This window comes from Boleophthalmus pectinirostris, unplaced genomic scaffold (assembly GCF_026225935.1).
Source record: "Boleophthalmus pectinirostris isolate CB_2022bp ecotype Guang Dong unplaced genomic scaffold, ASM2622593v1 HiC_scaffold_3, whole genome shotgun sequence".
Classification (NCBI taxonomy): domain Eukaryota; kingdom Metazoa; phylum Chordata; class Actinopteri; order Gobiiformes; family Gobiidae; genus Boleophthalmus; species Boleophthalmus pectinirostris.
In genome coordinates this window covers 39,693,348-39,717,517 of record NW_026571299.1, presented here as the reverse complement: position 1 = coordinate 39,717,517, position 24,170 = coordinate 39,693,348, and the positions used below count along the sequence as shown (strand labels likewise).

At 40.5% G+C, this 24,170-nt stretch overlaps 1 protein-coding gene across 1 annotated transcript; it reads right to left on the bottom strand.

Annotated features, from left to right (window-relative positions):
• Positions 1-15,375: 15,375 nt before the first annotated feature.
• cldn19 (claudin 19) lies at positions 15,376-23,504 on the bottom strand. Its single transcript, XM_020936894.2, has 5 exons — positions 22,820-23,504; positions 18,880-19,044; positions 18,503-18,587; positions 18,230-18,376; positions 15,376-16,628 (listed from the first exon to the last, which is right to left on the bottom strand). Exons 1-5 carry the CDS (start codon positions 23,040-23,042, stop codon positions 16,580-16,582), a joined length of 669 nt encoding a protein of 222 aa, XP_020792553.1. The 5' UTR covers positions 23,043-23,504; the 3' UTR covers positions 15,376-16,579.
• Between the last annotated feature and the right edge of the window lie 666 nt (positions 23,505-24,170).

Sequence of the window (24,170 nt, the reverse complement as noted above, 5' to 3'; positions counted from 1 at the left end):
CTGTGAAGAGAAGGGCACACATTACCACAACATTGTGCACATTCAAAACTATTTGTTTACAGTCCAGGGGGATAAGGGATAAATATTATTTACAACTGTTTTCTGTCAAGGTGAGACAATATGCAAAAAATGTAAATCAAAATTTAAGCCTCATTGATCTAATGAAACCCCTCCAACTCTCTCAACTTTGCATGTTTTCTACATCAGAACTGTGTTGAGTGACAGTGTTTGACATGGCTGCATTGTAATGGCTGCTACTGAGTTCATTGATTAAAGAGGACACATTTATTTTGAGCATTTAATATTGAACTATCAGTTATGGTTTTACATTTTGCTCATTGTAAACCACAATACTGACCTAAAATGGCTTAATAATACTAAAAGGTCCACTGACTTCCTGTTCAAAACTGCAAAACTGGGAGACTCTTTTGCATGTTTTTATTGAAAATGGCTTCACAACAATTTTGAACCCTACATGTATGACCTGGAGTCTAAATTATTTGAATCTTCACAATGAAGTACAAAGACACCTGCTCTTATGTCTGAAAATGCAGGACAATACAGGATCACTCAAACTGGCAGCACTCAATCAAAATAGAACTTAAGTAAGATAATGATGAGGGAACATTTTCGTAACCTGGTTAAAAGCTCACATTTATTTCACATAATTTGTCCCATTTAAAGGTTCTATATTGCGCAAAATGGACTCTTGTGTACTTCAGGCCATGTTATAATGTTGTTACCTAATCAAAAAGAGACCTGGAGTTGTGTTTTGTTTCATTCACACATGTTTGAGTAATCCTTTATTAAGTTAACAGCTACCTTTTGTTCAGTAGAGATTGGCAATTCCAGGGCTTAAATTATTCATGATTCTATTGAAAGTGTGTGGAGTTTAAAAACACAGAGGAGCACTTCCTGCATTACCACATTACATTAAAAGGTAGAACAGAGAGTTTTCTGTTTGACAGAAGAATTCAGCATAAATATACTGGATTTGTGTGTTAAATGTTTGAGTGAAACTCCAGGTACGTTTCTGATGAGGAAACAACATTATAACATAGATCTGAAAATAGTCTAATATGGGCCCCTTTGGACTTCTCTAGATCAGTGCAATTTGAACTATAAGCATTGTTTTTGCTGTGTTCATTCAACAGTTCATGCCCTCATCTAAAGTTCAAAGTTTACCGCTTTGTAAGCCCCGCTAGCCCTCTTAATGCATTAATCAGCCGTTTAATTACAGATGCTATTTTTACACTGTCTCTGGCCACGACTGTGAAATACATTTCCTCCACGGCCTCCTGGGTCCTCCTTAGTCTTCATCAGAGAGTTGTCCATATTAATTGAACTTAAAAGTAATTTTTCAAAGACTTGCAAGAGTATATGAAAAGTGGACTACCGTAGGCGTTGTGTGAAGTAGATTACCCTTGACTAGCTTCCCGGAAGTCTGGACACTTGCCGGCTAGCTGGCACAAGGCAGCGTGTCAGTGGCAAGGTGAAAAAGTAGCAATTACATAAAAGGGAGCAAAGCGGAGTATGTGTCTCCTTGCTTCCTTTCCTCTGGGTTAAACTGCTGAGATCAATGTGGAGCTGTGAAGTAGGGAGGGCACCTTGAAAATGCTGCTATTTATTTGTTTGAAACCTTCTCTTTTCCTTTCTGCTGCTCTTATTGCCACTGGGGAGTCGGTCATTGATTTTCACTTCAATACGTCCACCTGTGACCCCCAGTGGGACGTGACTTCTCTTAGCCCTGTTAGCTTGCTAGCTGTAAGGCGTGACGAAAATACAGTGCCCCCATAAATGCATGTTACTTCATTATAATAAACTGAACGTTCGTATTAATTAGTTTTCTTTTTTTCACTCCTTTTTGACTCAATTAGGTCATTATTTAGGAAAAGATTTTTTTTGAGAGTTTGCATCATATCAAAACAAAATACTAAATGTTATTTACCAAATAAATAAATAAATAAATAAATACATAATGCTGTTATTTACAGCATCAAATAGGCGAGTTTCAGCTGACGTCATTGTTATTAAAAGCCCGCGTTGCATGCTGGGAAATATTTTGGTCGGAGTCAAGAAACACGATAGCGTCAAACACAGTGCGTAACCTCGCGTATTTCTCCTCGATAATGGTAAATTCCTGCTGCATTATCGGATGCACAAATAGAAGCACGGAAGAAGGAAAATGTCTTTTTCGTATTCTGAGTGAAAAGAACCACTAATGGCAAATTAAACGACTTTCAAACATCCGCAGAGCAAATGTAGAAGATCCTAGCAAACCGTGGACTCCAACAAGTTCAACAACACATCGAGACTCTTGGAGGTTTTCATCTTTTCTGCTGTGAATGGCCCAGGAGTTTCCACCAAGTCATTGTGGATGTCGCCCAAGTGAATATTTGTCCAGGTAGTTGGTGATTCTGACCAGAAATTTGGTTTGGTCCAGGCTTTGTCGGGGTTGAAAAAGGGGATTTGGCGTCCGTCGATGCTCATGACCAATTTCTGGTCAAATGGTCTTGGGTCCTCTGCCGTTAGAGTGGATAAATAACCGGGATCAATGCCCTTTACGTGCTTTCTCGCTCCGTCCCTCATGTTGAATTTGTGTTTCTTGCCGCCGACCAAAATAATTCCCAGTATGCAACGCTTGCTTTTGTCAACAAACTTGCCTATAATAACATTAATTTCATGTCTCTTCATCCTCTAGTGTGTATATTATTTCCTTATATTATAATATTGTATGTAATAATATTTCAAGATCAGTTTAAGAAATGAACGACTGACAATAATATTCTTTCTGATAAATATTTCCAATCCATTCTCCATTATATCTATATTATATGAATTTAATAAAACTCACTGTTTTTGTAGCTATCAAATTTGCTTCATAAAACATAATTTGAATTGTATTTGAGACATTTATGATTTTGTTTCCTACAGCTGCTTGCTGATAGAGATATTATAATGTGAGATGGCACAGTGCATACGGCCAGGACATGTAAACTATAGAAGACTGTGGTGTTTGCTCATGGCCTCTCTCTGTAATGATGTCTGGACCACCTGCAGAGGAGCTGTCAGCTGCAGCAGGGGCAGCCACAGGATTCTCTGAGCTCTGCAATCTTGGACAAGTGTGATGGAGCATATGCACCTCAAGATCACAGCAGATTACAGAGACACGCAGCCTCGCACATCGATCAATATTGTTCTAATTACAGAGAAAAGCTGCATCCCGGCTGAGGTGGGATCACACACTCCACAAACTGCATCCATTTGGACAAGTTGTTGTTGTCTTTACCAAGAAAGTAGTGTAAATTATATGTAATATAGCAACAATGATGTTACCAAGTTGTTGGCAGAAACTTTTCTCTAGTTTTGTGTGCATAGCAGTATAAAAGCAAGTTATTATAGGCAGAACAGGTAGTGCCATAGGTGAAAAAGTAGATTTTAACCAGAAGAATGGCAGTTCATTTCCTACTCCTCAGTGCACACTTCTTTTGTGTTCTCAGGCAAGACACTTGACTTTCCTATATGAAGGTGACACATGGTTTCTTGAGTAGTGATGTTCGGAGAAACCATTAGTGCAAACTGCCAGTCACATCTCAATCAGTCCCATGGCAGGTGTGACTAGTAGTAAGAAGTGAGTAGTAGCACTCCACCAAAGAGCATCACAGGCCATTAATTAACCATTTTACCATTCAAAATACATTTTTGTTCTGCCTCAATAAGTGCTATAACATATTAACAACATAAAAACTTAGATGAAATTGCTTCACCTCTCTATGGCACACATTAGGTGATCATTATTTGTAAATGCACTTTTCAAAATTTTCACCAACCTGGAAAATGTAGAGGGAGACTTCAGTGTACATTAGCCAGATACAGAAGGAATTTACATCATCAGAGAGGGGCAACTGGGGAGTAGATGACACGTTCGCACCTGGAGTCTGATGCAATGCACGCTGATGAGATGATGAGCGGATATTTGCGATGATAGCGGAAGAAGAAGTGACATCTAAAACCTCCATAATCGTGTCTGGGTCACAGCAGGGAGCACAATTCAGCCAACTCACTCAATAGACAGTTTAATCGGCCAAATAAGAACCAGTCAGCACAGCCCTTCACGCCTGTCCTGAAAGGATTTGAAAGGAAAAGTGAGGTAACCTGCCACTTCATTGGAGCAACCGTGCACTCAGCTTCCACTATAAACACTTGAATGCTACCTCCTGGCTGGCTCGCCTAAGAGGGGTCAATGCAGGGCCATTTGAACAGGCAATTTTGGCACTTTGAAAATCTCTCACCCCACTCTTTTCTGCGTCATATCTTATATGCACACACTGGGAGGGTATCTGCAAACTGCTAATCACCGTAGCGGGGTGCATGATGTAGAGCCAAGGAGTGTGGGCTATTTCTGCCAGTCAACAAAGAGAGTGGGGCAGGCAGGGTCCATATTTTGAAAAGCCATTGCGCTGAATTGGATGTTTTGGAGGCTCATTCACTGTGGATGCTAATAGAAAAAGAAAATACCTCAGAAGAGACTAGCAACTACTTGTGAGTACAGTTTGTAGTATTGTAGGGGTTATCCCAAGAGTGTTCATATGTTGAATTTCTGTACCCTGTTTCCAAGTTAAAAGATATCACTCCAAATCTTTGGTCCATGGGCCAGGTTTGAAGGGTCAATCCACTGTCAGCCAATCTTTTAGTGCATCTCAATACTTACAATCTGGTGTGTTCTAATGGCTGCCGTTTGAAACCCGAACAGAGGAGCACATCAAAGCCACGGCTGCCTCCCCTCTTTCTCTGCTGATCTGTCTCCCATCATCTCTCTCTGCCTCTGTGAAGTGTGTGGATCTAGTGTGTGAACCAGGGCGCAGACAGGAGGGGTGTAGCCCTGGAGGCCCGGCCCTGATCAAAGCACAGTCTGTCAGTTTGCAGGTACACAAACAGCCAGGCAGTGAAGAGGGGAAGATATGCGCTAAAATGTACTGGCTCCGAACAGCATCAGGAGGCAGAGGTAGAGCAGGGCAGATCACATGCTCTCAGTGTGTTTCTTATGAGGGTTATGTGGAGGTCAGGAACTCCTCTCACCTCACTGTTTAACGATATGACTGAGGTAAAGGTTAGATTGTTACTTCATGAAGACAAAGTGCTGCTCAAATGGTCTGTGCCAGCCACCGTCAAGCAAGTCATTGTGGTACAGTTGTCCATGTATAGGTGAGTTTCAGCTGACGTCATTGTTATTAAAAGCCCACGTTGCATGCTGAGAAATATTTTGGTCGGAGTCAAGAAACACGATAGCGGTCAAACACAGTGCGTAACCTCGCTTATTTATCCCCGATAATGGTAAATTCCTGCTGCATTATCGGATGCACAAATAGAAGCACAGAAGAGGGAAAATGTCTTTTTCGTATTCTGAGTGAAAAGAACCACTAACGGTGAATTAAACGGCTTTCAAACATTTGCAGAGCAAACGTAGAAGATCCTAGCAAACCGTGGACTCCAACAAGTTCAACAACACATCGAGACTCTTGGAGGTTTTCATCTTTTCTGCTGTGAATGGCCCAGGAGTTTCCACCAAGTCATTGTGGATATCGCCAAAGTGAATATTTAGCCAAGTAGTTGGCGATTCTGACCAGAAATTTGGTTTGGTCCACCTTTTGTAGGGGTTGAAAAGGGTGATTTGGCTCCATCGATGCTTATGATCAATTTCTGGTCAAATGGTCTTGGGTCCTCTGCTGTTAGAGTGGATAAATAACCGGGATCAATACCCTTTACGTGCTTTCTCGCTCCATCCGTCATGTAGAATTAGTGTTTCTTGCCGCCGACCAAAATAATTCCCAGCATGCAACGTGAGCTTTTGTCAACAATGAAACTCGCCTATTGAAGAGGTTTTTATATTATCATATGTTGGTTGCATCAAATATATTCAGGTCATATCTTTTTTTTTTTTTTCTCACAACATACTTTGACAAAGAAACCATTAGTCCTAAAAACTTGATTATTTTTGGCTCAGACTTTTTTAACTGTCTGTTACCTTTATCACACTTGGTGCTCAGGCAATTTGTAGAATATAATAATATCCCAAATATCTCAAACACCTTTTACCTCTGCTTTGACGATTTAGTTATTTTAGCTACCAATCTGAGGTTTGGCAAAGAAAAGGACTTGGAGTTCTAAAAACTCACTGACATCCACTCTTCAGAAAAAGGAGAAGCTCCAAGACCAAGTTAAAACATGAGGAGATCCGGTACCTGTATAGTTCTACAGTATAAGAAAATGGGTAACTAAACTCCAGAGCCAACTCCAAAAAAGTCACTAACAAAGCACCAAAAAAGACTAACAAAAATGCATGGAGTTGAAAGAGCTCAAAGCCACTTTCCAGAAGAAAGATAAAGAGCTAGAAAACCAAGTTAGTGCATACAAGGAGATAAGATATCTGTATAACAACAGAGTGAGAGACAATGCCCATCTCAGAGGTAGCCAACACCAGTAAGACCAGCAGTCTAAGCAGGAACTCTCAGACTACCTACACCCCAGGCATTTCCTCCGGCTCCTCCGGGGGAACCCCGAGGCATTCCCAGGCCAGCCGAGAGACATTATTCCTTCAGCATGTCCTGGATCTTCCCAGGGGCCTCCTTCCGGTGGGACATACCCAGAACACCTCCTGAAGAAGGCGTCCAAGAGGCATCTGGAACACATGCCCGAGTCACCTTGGCTGGCTTCTCTCAACGTGGAGGAGCAGCAGTTCTACTCCAAGCTCCTCCTAAGTAAATCGAGAGCTTTGCCTTTCAGCTCAGCTCCCTCTTCACCACAATGGTTCAATACTGCAACCATATCACTGCAGAGGCTGCACCAATCTGCCTGTCAATCTCACGTTCCATCATTCCCTCACTCGTGAACAAGACCCTGAGATACTTGAACTCCTCCACTCAAGGTAGGGACTCTCCACCCACCCGGAGAGGGCAAGCCACCTTTTTCGGGTCGAGAACCATGGCCTCGGACTTGGAAGAGCTGATCCTCATCCCATCCGCTTTACACTCGGCTGCAAACCGCCCCAGTGCACATTGCAAGTAAATAAATACAATGAACAGAAAGGGCAGCCCTGGCAGAATCCAACATGCACTGGGAACAGGTTTGACTTACTGCTGACAATGTAAACACAGCTCCTGCAGGGACCGGACAGCCCTTAGCAAAGGGCCCCGAACCCCATACTCTCAGAGCACCCCCCACAGGACACCACGAGGGACACGGTCGAATGCCTTCTCCAGGTCCACAATGCACATGTGGACTGGTTGGGCAAACCCTCAAGCACCTGTTTGAACTGGTCCAATATTCCATGGTCAGGGCGAAAACCACACTGCTCCTCCTGGATCCAAGGTTCTATTATGGGCCGGATTCTCCCGTCCAGTACCCTGGCATAGACTTTACCGGGGAGGCTGGTGTGTGATTCTCCTGTAGTTGGAACACATCCTACGGTTCCCCTTCTTATACAGAGGGACCACCACTCTGGTCTGCCAGTCCAGAGGGCCTGTCACCGACCGCCACAAGATGTTGTAGAGATGTGTCAGCCAAGACAGCCTTGTAACATCACAACATTCAGAGACTTAAGATAATCTGGATGGATGTCATCTACGATGGACACCCTTGTGCTCAGACAAAGTGTGACTAGCACAGAAGTCCAGTAACAGAACACTACTTGGGTTCAGATCAGGGAGGCCGTTCCTCCCAATCACCCTTCTCCAGGTGTCACTGTCAATTCTCATTTGGTGCACTGTCTAGTACCCCTCCCAGAGACTCCAAGAAGGCTGGGTACTTTGCACTGCTGTTTGGCCTGTAGGCCGACACAACAGTGAAGAGACCTGTCCCTGACCTGAAAAAGCAGGGATGCAGCCCTCTCGTTCACCGGGGTGAACTCCAACACACTGCTCCTCAGGGCCAGAGAAGTGGAGAGTCCATCACCTCTCAAGGAGTTGGGTTTCAGAGCCTAAGCTGTGTGTGGAGGTGAGGCCGGCTATATCTAATCGGTAACACTCAACCTCCCGCACAAGCTCCATGTCCTTCCCCCTCAGTGAGGTGACATTCCATGTCCCCAGAGCTAGTCTCCATGTCCGGAGATCCGGTCATCGAGGCCCCCGCCTTCGACTGCCACCCAGATCTCTCTGCACCAGCTCCCTATGGATCCTCCCGCGGGTGGTGGGTCCACAGGTGGATGGTCGCACGTCGCTCCTTTGGGCTGAGCCCAGCCATCCGTGGGGGATGGCCTGGCCACTAAGCGCTCACTGGCTATGACCCACCCCAGGCCTGGCTCCAGGGTGGGGCCTATGAATGTTCTGCATCATATAGGCTTCTGAACCAGTCTTGGTCTGACCCATCCCCAAGGACCTGTTTGCCTCGGGTGACCCTATCAAGGGCATGAAGCCCCCAACAACATAACTCTCAGGATCATTCAGGCACTCAAACCCCTCCACCACATTAAGGTGGCAGTTCAATTAAATGACAATGTGAATGTTTATTTTTTTCCCCTCAAAAATAGGATTTATTGCCTGTTGGAATCTTTACTTTTAGTTAAAATCCACAAAATGCCACAGTGAATAGTGAAGGCATCATCCCTTAACATGTACTTTTTTATTCCCCCTTGAAAGATTTCTTGGTAATTTTACCTTACTTTGTGCATAGTAACAATATATTTGTATTCATTTAAAATACATCTCTGGTTTCAGTTTAGTTTTCCTCAGATTTTTCATCACACTCTCAATGTAAAAGCAGTTCCCAATAGGCTTTAAGAGCAGTTAATCTCTTAGTGTCTATTTGCATCTTCATACCTTTTCTTGAAACTTGCTCCAAAGTGAATTGTTGCAACAAAGTTACTCTATCATGAAATGAAATGACACCTGCCGCCAAACTCACTGAGATTCTTAGACAAAACAAAACAGTTTGTGCAGGCTAAAAGGTTGTTTAAATAAATGAAAATTCCCACCACGTATCCAACAACTTTGTGTGTTTTTCTCTTTAGATGGGGGGTAAAACATTTGGAGAAGGGGAGAATAGAGCACATCAATCCACTTGGAAAATGAGAAAGTTTGTCCCTTATGCTCCTGTCAAAATGAGCGATTAAGAAATTTGATATGATGTTCAAAGCTTTGGGGCAGGTACGCTGATAACAACATGATAAGACCTCTCTCGTAGCGTACTAATTAGCTTCCTGCGTTTTCATATTTCCGTGCACTGGATTTATCTATTTAAAACAGCTCAGAATAAAAGAGAGAAAAGCACCTGCATCAATCATAATTATTTTCCTTGCTCTAAAATTAGCCAAAAGAACACAGTCTCCTTCAGAAACAAACAACGGGAGGCGGGAATGAAGGGAATCAATAAATATCACTCCAGCTGATTGGACCTAATTACAAACATAGAGAACTGGAATGGAGCTGGCCAGATTGTCAGAGCCAATTAGGCCGTGGTATTATAGCAGAAGACAGACAGAAGGCGGGTGCGTGCAAGGTGCTTCCAGGAGAGGCACAAGCAGGTGAGTGCAAGCTTCCTCCATAAAACACAACAGCGCTACGATGATAATGGCCTCTAGTTTTGTGCCTGACAAAGTGCGCCTCCCTGGGTCTGGATCACACAGCTGTCAGGTGTGGGCTGTGCAGCTGCAGGAGCACTTAGCGGTGCTTATCACTGCCCATTGTAATGTAATGTTTGTATTGCTGGGTTATTGGCAAGTTTATGTTCAAACTGTGCCAGAATCTGATGGTGATTGCAGCAAGCCAGATTTGTGTGCTGTTAATAATATGATGAAGTCGAAGCTACAGGATTGGTTCAAGGCTTGCAGACAGCTGTCATTTTCATACTTAGGTAAAAATTAATTGTCATTAATTATTTCTTAATCTCTTGGCTCTTGGAAATTTGTCCTCTGCATTTGACCCAACCTTCAATGATGCTGGGGCACCTCATCAAGAGCATTGGGTGCTTGGGGACCCATGCTTGGTCAGGACTACCTTAGCTAAAGGATTGTATTTACACCTATGGAGTAACTGAATAATATGTGATGCTTTAAGAGGCTTTATCAAGACCATAAAGTGCAATACAAGTGTAATTCAAAAATAAAAAGCATTAAATGTGTGGCTAGAATGATTAATGAATAAATAATAACAATACGAAAAAAGTAATTTACCATTAGTCCTGCAGCGTGTGCTTCTACCTCAAATGGTGCGATGCTGCTAAGAAAACTTCTTGGAACTTACGCTCACATGGGCTAGTGTGTTCCCTTCTCTGTGTTACCCATCACCAAGTAAAGAGAAATTTAGCTCATTATTCCGAGCTCCTCAGGCTGCTTTGAATTATATAGATGTGTTTTATGGCCACAAAATACTGAACAAGATCCCTGGAAGATCTTGAAGCACAAACGCAGATACAAACCTAAAGTACATGGATTCAGAGCATTTAATTTTGTCTCAATGGAAAGACTTCAAAGATGAGCAAGGTACACAGACATTTTCATTTGTAATGCTGCCCAAGGCAACATGGCTGTCAGCAGTGACACGTCCATATTGAAGGCCTACACTTTGCACATGCTTCAGTCCTCTAATTGTTTTGGGGGGTTTTTCAGGCTGATGGGCAGAAACTCAGACTGGAGAGAAGAGCTGCACTTTTTGTTTGGTAGTTAGAAGTGCTTTGGGTTTCAGTCTTTGACCTTTGAGCTTCAAGGTAAATAATTTTTTCAAAGTAAACAAAGATAGACTGTTGTCATGTCATAACTAATTAGGTAATTCGGTGAAGTTTGCATATTTATCAGTTATGTTTCTATGCGGGCTTTTCTTATCCCAAAGACAGTGGTTCTAAGTTTTTGGTTTGTTTTCCCATAAACAAAAATACCCTGTGTTCTTCTGGGGCTTGACGTTTGCTTTCTGAATTACTTTGAAGTCCTGGTTTCCAATTTCAAATGAATGCAGTTCAATTACACTTTGTCTTTTTTGTTAAATGATTATGATTAAGGATTAGGTCAAATGATTTGTAAATATACAGTACACTAATGAGGCGTTTATCCAAATTTTTTTCAATATTTAATGAGATGCAAAAGCGCACGTATGTGTGTGTGCGTGTGTGTGTGTGCGTGTGTGTGTGTGTTTGTGTTTGTGTGGTCAGACATGTTCAAACCTTCAGGCAGTGGAACTGGATGTTTCTGGAAGCAAAGTATCAGAATCAAAGCCAATCGATTCCCCTGACCTTGTTAGAATCAAAGAGCTGTGATGGTCCTCCCCTGCACACCAGTCTTACCCTGTATTTATGGAGCTAATGATAATGAGCAATTGATAAGAGATTATGAGGCTTTAAGAACTGAAAAGAACAGAGATCTGGGCTCACAAATGACACAATGTATTCTGTATTTTACACTAATTATAAACTGAGTAAGTAAAATTATTATTTCATTATATTCACTGTTGGTATGTTTTATGGTCACAAAAAAGAATGAAGAAAAAATCTGAATGGGAAAGCACATATTTGTTGTTGCTTTTTTTTCTTTTTGATTTACTATTCTCTTTTCTGTGTTTCTGTCAGAAGTATCAGCATCCCCCCTATATATATATATATATATATATATATATATATATATATATATATATATATATATATATATAAAGAAAAACATTCATTTAAAAATAAATCTCAAACAATTGGAGGTTGCAACAAAAAGGTTATCCAGTGCCAAGCTAAAGATGAAAGTAAACAACTAGTTTCTGCATAATTAGGGTTTTACTAAGATAAGTACAAATATATAGGCTAGCTGTCCCTTCAAGTCAAGCAGTTCTCGTCCTTGTGCTTTCAACACTTTTCTGAAGTTTTTTTTTTTTTTTTTTTTTCCCTCTGAATCAGTGCTCCCAATAATGCGCAACAGTTCCACTTTGAAGTTTAAAGTTCATGTTGAGTTCAAGTGAAGATAAAAATATATGAAAAATCTGGGAACTTGGCGTCACTTTCAACTCACAAGCAGAACAATTTTACAGTTGATTTTTCAAGAACCCAGCACATTGACCTTCCCTGACAGCTGCATGTTTATAGGCTGGACCTGAATGCTCTTAGGAGGAGGGACCGTCTGTCAATGCCTACAACTAATTACAGGACTGACAGAGCAACATGACAGCTTTAAATCTTCCAACTTATACGCACTGAGTGCTTGTTCATATCTGGGTTTCTTTTGACTTTTGAGTTATGTCCTCATCACAACTTATGATAGTAGGCTATTGACAGATCAGACCACATATCCCAAAGTAAATACATTTAGGGTAGCTATATTTGCATAAAGTAATGACTTAGTTCAAGATTTTTCAACATAATTTGAATAATATATAACAGTGTTGAAGTGACACACACGCACTTTTTAAAAATTTTAACATGAGACTTTTAAACATTTTAGATTCAGGAAACAAAAGTAGAATAGCCTACTTCTGAAATAGGCTTTTCAGCGGAACAGCTATATAAAATGTGAACGTGTAGTCAAACAGTGCCCTCTAGAGGTAATCGGTCGCCCCGCAGCCTTGCCTGACTTCCTTTAACATTTTCTTCGCTCAAATCGTCAGATCATCTGAATCTCTCTGACTGTGACATTAAACGTTACTTTTTGTCACGCCATCTCACAGTCTGTAGCTCAGCAAATATCTGAGTGGATTTAAAATGAATTTATGTCTGCAAATTAGGCACATTTTTTTAAATGAAGAAAAGATAGAACTAACTCTTTTGGACTTGCTTAACCTTGCCTAGTAGTTTTAACCTCTAAATACACTTTCCATGCCACAGTCATTATTGGACAGCTTTGTGATGTGTGAGCTCAAGAAGATACCATTCAAATTATTCCCAAGATTAAATACATTTTAGACAAATGCACTGATTCAACTTACTATGACCAAGAGATACTACTTAGGTCTATAGATAAGAGATAATAATTATCTTACTTTACTCTAAGTTTGAAACCATATAGAATATTTTTCATACTCTCATCGTCATTATGTAAAAGGGTCAATGCCTGGTTAGACGACGAGAGAACGAAAAGTCTATAAATGTGAACATCTCTAAATATGGGTCATGGGCTCCCAAGATCGTGACTGAGTCTCTGGCTCCCTCTGTCAGAGCCATCTGTTACTGCAGACTGGCCTGTGTCTCTAATCCATCAAGCTAATCACATCCAGCAGCAGAAGTCTGGTTTGTGGTTTGTATTTGCAGCCCTGACCCACATTCATATCATTTTATCTTTCTAAACTCATTGACTCTTATTTGTCTACTCTTCTTAACTGATATGTGGTAATGTTTCATCCAAAAGGCATTTGGGGCATTAATGTGTTTACTGAAAGAAATGCATTAAAAAGACATCAGCAATCTCTTGTAAGTCTGGCCAGCATAACACAATGACATGTAAGTTAACACAGTAGTCTTTATTAACTCCAGACTCACATTGACTCAAGTGTTGGTAACAGTAAATGTTTACCAGAAGAACAGTCAAGTCGTAACTCTAGTACTGGTAACATGTATTTGTGGTTTCTACTCACAATATAAATCATGTGGTCACTGTGAAAACAAACTGTGACTAAAATATTAGGCAACAATAAAGAGTAGGCTAATCAAACATGCAACACTATTATAACTGACATCTGTATGCCTTTTTTTTTTTTTTTTTTTTTTTACTTGAAATGGGACAACGCATGGGGGACTTAGTATACGTGGTTATGCAAAATTAAAGTAAAACCTTGACATGAGAGGAAGTTAAGTGTGTGTCTACAATGTGAACTGGAAGCTAATGAGCCCAATGTGTGTTACTTTTTTATGAGTCTATTTGTGAAGTGTGTTCATAAGTCAGAAAGTGCCCATTAGCATGCAAGTAGTTGTGGCCTTACAGTCACCCAAAACTTTACTGTAGTCTCTGATAGTTGTATTTATAATTTGTTATGGTAAATAATTAGGATGCTTGGAATGCATAAATTTAACTTAAAGGTGCATTGTGTAACTTTCTGGTGCAGGGTCGGTCAAATCCTTTTCTCCATGGAGATGTTATTGCCTTGTCTGGAATGTTTCACAGTATGGTGTTAAACTTTTCTATCTTCATGGAGAGCAAAGCAAACCAAGTTACAGGTCAGATCTGTGGAGAAGCAACCCCGCTCACAGTCCTAATGCCTGTTTTTTTGAGCTATAAAACCACGTGTAATTAAATAAATGTAAGATAGACCTGTGCGATGTCATATTTTGTCATTACAGGCAGTGAAATTACATATTCATAGAAACAAGCAGGCAGCAGACCCAGAAAAATACAATGCACCTTTAAGGTCAGGCATAGGCCTACAGCACCTTTAAGTTGTCTACAGGCATTAGTGAGCAAAGACGAGCGTGTTTACTGTGTGTTTAGCAGCAGCCCATGTAGTGAGCTGTGAGTGTGCTCGTACATATCAGCTGTGTGACAGATTTCACATCCTCTCTCTGTTCCCACCACCTCTGCCTCAGGACGTCCTCACAACAACATTTGTTAATGCACAGAACACACACAGCAAAATGTCCGACCACCTCTTTCTCACACACCTCGATTTAAGTACACTGTTGTTAAAGGTGCACCATGCAACTTTTCTGGCGAATGGTCTGCTACCTGCTTGTCTACACAGAGAGGTCATTAATATTCCACAGTATAGCATTAAGTTTACATTGATGGAAACAATCAGATGACTCCACAAGACCAAGTTTGTGATTTGTGAACCCGCTTACAGTGCATGCACAGAATACATGTATTCTTGAGCAATAAAAACACTTCTAATAAAATTAATCTAAGAGAGACAATGCCAGACTGTGGAACATTCCAAGTAAAGCAATAACATCTCCATGGAAAGCAAGTAGGTGGTTACATAGTGGAACTTTGACTATTAGAATTTCTGAGAATTTCTGTTATTGTTTTTGATAAATGCATCCCTGTATGGTGCTGCTTGGATTGTGCATTTCTTTTAAAATCATTTGCTTAACAGTTTTTATTTTGTGTGTGTTTATTGAAAAGAGCATTCTGATTTAAAATATTCAGGGCTATACACACTTTATATTGGCACAGCAAGCGTAAACACAAGAACACTTTGATGGCCACAGCATGTTTGTACTGTTTCCCCCATTGCCATTGTTGTATTGTTATCGGTTGTGTTTCTACGAGCTCCATGGTAACTGTAGTAGCGTTCGGTTCAGTCCAGGACACACACTGGCCTGGTCCACTGAGGGAGAATGTGCCATAACCCACTAGAGCAGAAGTGGAATTTCACATCTACAATTATCGAACAGCAGGAGGCAGGTGAGATTTGACTGAGACCGGATTGGGGAAAGAATGCCAAGTCAGGACCAATACAAAGAGAAAAAACAAAGCAAATATATGTGTTCTGTTTACTTTATTTTAAAAGAAACATACAGGTGTAAATGAGATGGTACACAACAAGATGGCAAATATTAAAAAGAAGGCATGGTAAATAAATGCAAGTGATAACAGTTGTTGTTTTATATTAACAGAACAGTACAGTACATTTTGACAGTCTAATATTATGACTGATATTTACACATATTGGCACAATGGATTCTCTGCAGTCTGTACACAGCTTCTCTGTGCACAGTGTCATAAGCTTTAAGGAATATTTACTGTACATGTTTAGAAGTGGTAATTTATATACCTGGAATTAAATTTACTCCCAAAAATATGAAATAAAATGTGACAAAAGCCATCAGAAATACAAAATATCCTATATTATCCTACATTTGATGTTTACATCCGATTCCACCATGTAGTGTGGCTTTACCCAACTGTAAACCATGTGTTTGGAGAGAAGTACCACTCTTGTTTCACATGTACACACACGTCATTGCCTCGTTGAAGTCACTGTGGGTCACTCGACTCGTGATAGCTTTAAAATATCTATGCTAAATAATGAGTTACTTTTTAAGGGAATTGGTTGAACAAGGTTTAATAAATGAAGAGGAATGGTCATCTGAAGGTGTAATTCAGTAAATCTGCACCCTGTTTGGAGATACCCTGTAGCCAAACACAGGGCCAGGCAGAGGGGATTTTCCTGCTGCGGTACCATGGAGCAGCCACTACTCATACTGGAGACCTTCAAGGGGGGACTCTCCAAATCAGATCTTGACCACCATTTCATCCCACTTGCTGAAGTCAGTACTTCATATAAGCATTTTGGCCAAAATTTAATTCCACAGTATTTCACATTCATTTCAGTTTTAGAAAAGACAGATATGCTGGCTGTCAAATTCCCAAGAGTTCTTCTAGTTAAAGACACATGTTATTTATAAGGCAGTAGTAAAACATTAAAGTAGCACAAAAAGAAACATAGGTGGTATATACACCTGGGCATAGTAACAGGTTACATAAAACATACCCTGAATGACAGATTCTCCTGAAACTACAAAACAGACTAGCTCAATGCTTCAACGTTTCCAGGACCATGTGAGACAGAAGAATTTTAGATTGTTGTCAGTATTACTGCCATTTTTGTCTGTTTTGTGAACTTCAGTGAGATGGTTTTGAGACACATTTTAAAAAATTGAAAGGCCTGAAGACTCTCCCAAACTACAAGTACTGCTCCCTTTTCTCTGGTGGGGTAGTTTTAACATTTGTTCTGCAATTCAAAAGGAAAAAAAACATGTTTCAGTGAAAGTACTGTGACATTAAAAAAAAACAAAAAAAACTAAGAAACTACAGCGAAACATACAATTACAAACCAAATGTAAAACAATAAATCAGCACAACAAAAGACACATGATGCAACCAATGTTAGCTTGCATACAATATAGGTAGTGCTGGTTCTAAGAGGAGATATTCTTTGAAAGTCCATATTCACAAATAAACTGAAATAAGGGGATCAATGCATTTAACTAGAATGTAACTACAACAGATAGTGTTTAAAGTACAGAACAGGGGTAGACACTGGGACAGTCCTCGATAATAGGGCCGGGGCTGATCATTCATGGAAACTAGTCTCACTCAACAACTCTGCCCTGAATTAGAGAAGAGAAGAAGAAAGAAGCCAGAGACAAAGGGTTAGAGGACTGGAGGACCACATAAGCTTTTACATATGTCATGAGACATACATATGTGATGCAGGTTAAACAAGCAGGTTAAAGCTGAAAGGTGAATTCATAAAGCATGAAAATTAATCCAACATGAAAGTGTTATGCCCTGCAAAGGCCTCTTCACTAACATATCCAAAGGTCAGAGAGGAAAGCATTCTGGAACATGGCTTCTCTAGGTATTAGGGAGAAAACTGCTCTGAACCCGATTGTTTTTGACTAGTCTTTAAGGGCACAGCTGTAGCTGACAGCCCAGTGATGTCCTACAACCTTACTCAAAGAGACAAAAGGCTTTCAAAGACCTACATTCTTCCATCAGAGAATAATAAAGCCCTCTCAAAGTAAGCTACTGCACAGAGGCGGCTTTCCTAGAAACTAATGTCTTTTATCTGCAAGAGGAAGTGATTCAGTAGAAACCATAGTGTTGAAGTAGAGGGAGACCCGAGTTAATTTAAACCAATGTTTAAATTAGCTTATTAGAAGGACCAAATAAATGGATTTAAACATTTAGTAGCTTCGGTTAGCTTATTGTTCACTTTTAGCTACATGACAAAACATAGCTTGCTGTGACTAATGGTTATTTGAGTTCATGAGACATTACATAATTAGGTTAAAACTGGTATTGATAACAGTTAACAACACACATTCTTTTGAATGAGACATCTTCATTATGTCACATACACATACAATGATCACATGTTTGCACTGTTGCAACTGTGGCTGTGTTATAAACACTACAGATCTTCCCCATCCCCCAGTACATGTGACATACTACCCATCCTGAATGATAATAATAATTATTTCTGTAGTATTTATAAACTGCAATTGCAACAGCGGGCAGTGAATACAAAAACTGAGCTGAAGCTACAGTACATGACACAGCTCCAACCTGGAAGCATAGGACAGGATATGTGTCTTATCAAAGCATGCCCTATAGTCACTTAGATAAGGTAAGTTGTTTGCATAAAGAAAGGTTGTTTACTAGATACTGGCATGTAAGGGTGTGAACAGCAGATGTAGAAGAATAGATATAGAAGAATATCTTGTTTATTGCAGTCTTTGGTTTTGAGTAGCAAATCTATGAATGTGTAAAACCTGTCCTGTGCTGTCTGTTTGGGTGCTGTGCTTGTGGGGACGGGGTTACACGTACTCCCTGGTTGTGGAAGGCTGTGATTGGCGGTAATATTGCTGCCCTCTCATTTCCTCTTTGGAGCAGGAGCAGCACAGGAGGGAGCCACCCAGGATGGTCAGACTGGCTGCTGCCCAGCCCACAAACAGGGCTGAACCAAACTCGTACCTGAAGATATCCAGTTCAGACATGACTTAATGCAAACAAAGACAGTTCTAGTTTGTTCTGCTTTAGCTGCTATAACTCAACCAAAACAAGAATAATGTTGATTAAAAATGTGTGATTTTGACAAACCTGGCATTGGCTGGGGTGTTGGGGTTGAAGAACTGATAAGACACTTGAGTGGCATACCAGGACACAGACACCAGTGTGCATAGACCTGGAAAAAGTAGAACAGATACATTTAATAATTATCAGAAATGGCCACTTTCAGTTTACCACTCTTCAAACATGTCTGTCTATGGCTATCTAAATGATCTACAGCTAACTCCTTAGACAAAGCCTCCTGCTCTCTTCAAATTGTTACTTTTCATGGTTTTGAGAGGCAGAAGAGAATCTTTTGGAGGTGTTGTCCAGGGAACATCAAGAGGAGCAGTCGCTCTACTATGAACACTACACCAGTAGAACATAAAGACCTTAAATACATGCCGTATAATATAGTATAATCTCACCTGCAAGCAGAAAAAGCGCTCCACCAGTGACAGCGATCCGTGTTTTGGTGGTGGGGTTGTTGTCGCCCACTTTAGTACATTTCATGCCCACCACACTGATGATGATGCCCATAAATCCCAGTAGCACAGAGATCACCATGAGGGCTCGGCATGTCTGGATGTGGACTAGATATAAGAGAAGACAGATTACTCAATCATGTCAAAAACACTGAAGAAAATTAGATTAGACAAGAATGAAGCTATGCAAATGGTGACCACTTTCAGTCCACCACTGTCCATTTGAACATGTTTTTAACCAAGAATGTACAAAACTAAATATCTCAGTGAAGAGGAAACAGAAAGAGATCAATGTTAACAACAGAAAAATGTGACAATATTTTGAATAAAACAGGTTTTCACTTCCTTATTTTGTAGTGTAGCATTTCTATTTACTTTATATGATCAGATAAAGTTATTGAGGGTTCTTTCTCTCACCAACTTAATTTCTCCTTTCACTGTATTCACAGCCAAGTATTCAGACCTCGAATGCTCCTCAAAACCCTCTTGCGGCTCATTCCACAGCATGTTTGTCGTCACAACCATCTAATGATCTACCTACACTGACCCGCACACATACATAACTCTGTGGGCTGCACATACTTACACGTACACACACATGTAAGTACTGGGACACACAGCAGCACAATGACAGTAGGTGGAGCAGCCCAGATGGAGTCATGCTGCGGCTGTAGGAGGCATGCTCCACACGTTGGACACAGTGGGATCAGTGTGGAGTTTGCACAATGCTTGATTGTTTTCATCCGCAAGTCACAATGCGGTTGACTGCAACTATTTAAAATTTCTTAAGTCATTTTTTTAGCATCATAGGAGTCCCCATCCCCTCAAACTCAACTCAAAAATGTTTGAGTTGTCTGATTAACATTTTTGGAGGCCTAGTAATGCTCTTAGCTAATCTTATAATGTCAGACCTGAAATACTACAGAGTTTTTACAGTTGCAGCAGAAAACATTCAATGGTATGCATCATCGCCAACTGAAACATGCAGAGTGTCCCCCTGGACACTTTTGTCCTGAGGGCTATTGACCACATCAGACTGTCCTGACACAGGATTTGCTGACCAATTGTGATGAGTCCTCATGTTAAGCTGCAGAGATCTTTGTTCAGTTATTCTATTTATTCCCCTATTTAACTGGTCAGAGTGCTTAAATTGCCCCGTAGGGATAGAGTGTAATATCTGTTATCACCATGTCACTTGTAGTCACTTAACTGGCAATGCTTTTCTGACAGTTGGAAACCTATCCCCTCTTATACCTATTATAACTTTAATCAGTGTATTTTCTGACAATGCATCTAAGTGACCATCAAGTTTTTACTTCACCTCAGACCCATACTGAGAGAGGTTTTTTTCTGCCACCCCTTATAAGTAAAAAACACTGAAGATGAATGACTATATTTATGATCCCCAGAGAAGTCAGCAACAGTCAGCACATTTAAAAAGCACATATACAAAAACATAAAAGGCTTCACTTTGTGACATCTGCTCTACAGTATATACATCATTCAAACACAGTGAGAGACGGCACCACATTTGAAGTGTGATTTATGGAGTTCCACCACTGCTTTTGATGAAGTTTGTGAATGGTTTACAGCAGAAAGAAATCCTTTTCATCCACTCTTCACAGAGTGTGAGGGGGTTCAGCCTGTTAAATGACACTATCCTCTGACCGACCAGTGACAAATCAGTGGGCTTCAGGGGACTTTGGGGGTCTTTGGGGTCAAGCTGAGGCTAGAAGGAGGTGCACAGGCCAGAACAGAGCTCTTTCTCGCCTCAGAAGCAAGCTTGGTGGTGCCAGTCTTAAGCTCTGAATGAGTTTGTGTGCAGGAACTTAGAGCACCATTGTGAGCTCAGTGTGACTGTAGCAAACAGCAGCATATCCTTTCACTTTGATATGTTCACTTTGAACCTAACAATACCACATTAGCTGTTATGTAAGGCGGGTGGCAAGGGGCTATCAAAATGTTTAAATGTTAAGGGTAAGAAGTTGCACACCATTTCAGATACTGTACTTTAACTCACTTTCACTCTCCATAAGCATATTTTTCATAATTTCTGCATAAGGAATACACCAAAACACTGTAAAGTGCTCAGAGTGACACTGACGTACAAATCCAACCACTATTCATGCTGTGGTTTTACATTTAATCGATCTCTTACCTAATTTAGAATACAGCAGTAGTACAAAAAAATTAATTGATGAAATTTGGGATCACCAGTTCTTGTAAGACATGTAACTGTTTGTATGGTGACAGGATACTGGAGCACCCAGGGTAAACAGGACTTCTGCTCAGATGCCACTTGCAGAACTGTCCATTCAGCACCACTATCTACACATCTACACATCTACAGCAAACCAAACCACATGAGTGAATGCAGTGAGTTAAATCATTACTTCCACAAACTTTTGAAGTCATAAATTCAAGCAGCAGCAGTTCTTTGCCTAACCCACCAGCCATATCAGATGAGTGCTACAGTCTGGTGAACAATTTCACAGCCCCATCACATGTTCCTCTAACTGCAGATGTAACATATTCAATCAAGTCAGGGGAAAATTATTGATTGGAAGGGAAAAAGTATTTTGTGTGCATCCAAATACAATCAAATGTTTCATAAATAAAAAAAATAAATAAATAAATACATAAAATGGTGGTTGGTGGAAGGTAGGAGGTTCAATCCCAGATTTGACAATTGTTGTAGTAAAGCACTTCCACCATCAATGATTCTAGTATGTGAGTGAGTAATTGACAGTGTAATTTTATTATCTCCTTGAATATTTTGCTTAAATGCCCTGAACTAATTTTAACATTAACTTTGTGTCAAGTTTGAACAATGTGCGCGTGTGGGGATAAGAGAGCGCATTCTGGGAATATCTCTGCTGTTTGGCCCAACACTGGGCTTTTCTTTTGATAACAGTCACTATTCATCTGGCAGGACAATACACCGTCTTTATCCAAGTCATAAAGCCAAAGAGACAGCCGATGAGTTTGATGCTAAGAAAACGACACAAATTGTTTTGATATAATGATTTACCAAGTCATACTGCGATATTTCTTCAAGTATCATTTAAGCTTAAAAAAAGTTATTTTAAAATACTTGAGGATGTAATTGCACCTCCATATATTTTAATAGAATGATTCCCGCATACAGAAGAATGGTGGGATCATGTATTCAGTGTACCATTAATTATGAGTCACTACATCTTAGTTATAGATGCAAGATGACAGAGGGCAGATTTATGTCTAAAGCCCACATTCCTGCTCACTCCCACCCCTCACACATTACCATGTTTACTCTCTGAGTTCATTAAACTCAGTTTTGTTGTGCCCCATACTAAGAGAAAATGAATGGTTGTTTTGCCTGCGCACATTATTGCTTTTCCAGTGGATGAGACCACAAGAAAGTGCAATAGTAAAGCTCTAAATCTTCAGATTTTATTTATCTAGACATCAGTCTGTGCCAGGCCTGCATTTGAGTGAGGTTTGAGAGGAACACCAGTTACTAATTTAAACAGTGACAGGACTTACATTTTCAGCAATCAGATAAACATGATGGTTCACTAAACAGTGACATTTAAACAAACAAACAAACAAACAAACAAACAAACAAACAGACTGTGAATAAACAAAAACAATCGTGATTAGGCACCTTCAGGTCACTGGTCATTCATCAATTTGCAGTAAAACTTTTAGATTGTTATTCTTCTTAAACAAATATTTATTTCACATTAATCAATTATGTAAATTATTCACACTCCACTGTATATAATGAAGAAAAATGCTGAACACAACAGCAATGCCACTATAATAACTTTATAACATAAACCTTGTAGCTGCTGCAGCCCTGTGACCAAAGAGTGTTGAAGAGATGGAAGGTGGTACTTACTGTCTAGGGAGAGCATGGAGTCAAAGATCTTGCACTGCACCTGTCCCGTGCTCTGAGAGGCACAGCTCATCCACAAGCCCTCGTACAGCCCCACAGCTGTGATGATGGCATCTCCTGCATATGACGACTGCTTCCACTGGGGCAGAGCTGTGGTGGAGATGACCCCGATCCAACCACCCAGAGCCAGAAAGTATCCCAGCAGCTGTAGACCTGAGTTGGCCATGCTTTCCTATGTCAGACTTTGTATATACTTTTGTAACAGTCTTCACAAAAACACTAGAAATCCTGTTAATTGTCCTACTCACTTCTTGGTCCGTCTAAGCATCTCCTGCCTCTACTCTCATCTCCTGTTCTATTAGTTTGTTTAGTTCCTGACGAGTTTGATTCTAGCACGTTCCCTCTTGGACTGTCCTGGTGTATTCCCCAAAAGAGCGTTAGGAAGGTTTAGCGGTGGTCAGCTGCTGCCTCACTGTCTGCATGGCTTTATCCAATCCTTGTGCTTCTCTCTCAAAGCAATCTTTCCGTTTACTGCAGCCTCAAGTGGCTCAATGACGGAGGGGAAGAGAAAAAAAAAATGTTTGAATAGAAAAAAAAGCTTAACAAGCTACCCACAAAGAGCTGGGGTAAAGGGTCAGCTCATGATTGGAGCATTAAAGGCTGAGGGAACGCCTAGTGGGAGGGGTCGTAGATGGGTCAGGTTGGAAAGAATGAACAGGATTAGGCTACAAAGTTAAAATGAAATAGTGAAATAGTAAAAGCTATATTCAATTAACTGGCTTGCTTGCAGGACAGCAGCTTAAATGGAGAAAAAGCACAAGGAGAAACATTCAGCAAACTGCAGGTGACTCAAGAGTCTGAGGCTAAGAGATACTAGGGCTGCAGATACAAATTATAATGTATTTGATATAGATTTGTAACTTAATCACATTAAATTTAACATACCAAGTCCTACCAAGAGGTTCCCAACTGGCATATGCAGTGATATTCACAAATAAAAGTTAGATGTTGCAATAGAATTTTCATGTTCTTAGCAATCCCATGGTCTATACACAAAACAGCAAGCTAATAACTTTCAAAATTGTTTCTGTCAGTATATCAAACAATCTACATCCAGCAGTGGTCAGGAAACAAATCTGGCTCCAGGTATAACTATGCAGTGAGACACATTTAACTGGGCCATATGATGTGAAATTATATCCTGATATACTCTATGCCACAGTCTCTCTTTGATCGTCTAAATTGTTCATACAAGGTGCCCAATATACATGCGTAAATCAGCTCCAGACAAAGGTAGACTGAAAAGGACATGTCACATCCAGGCAGGCTCTGGGTAAGTTATGGGCTGCTGTGG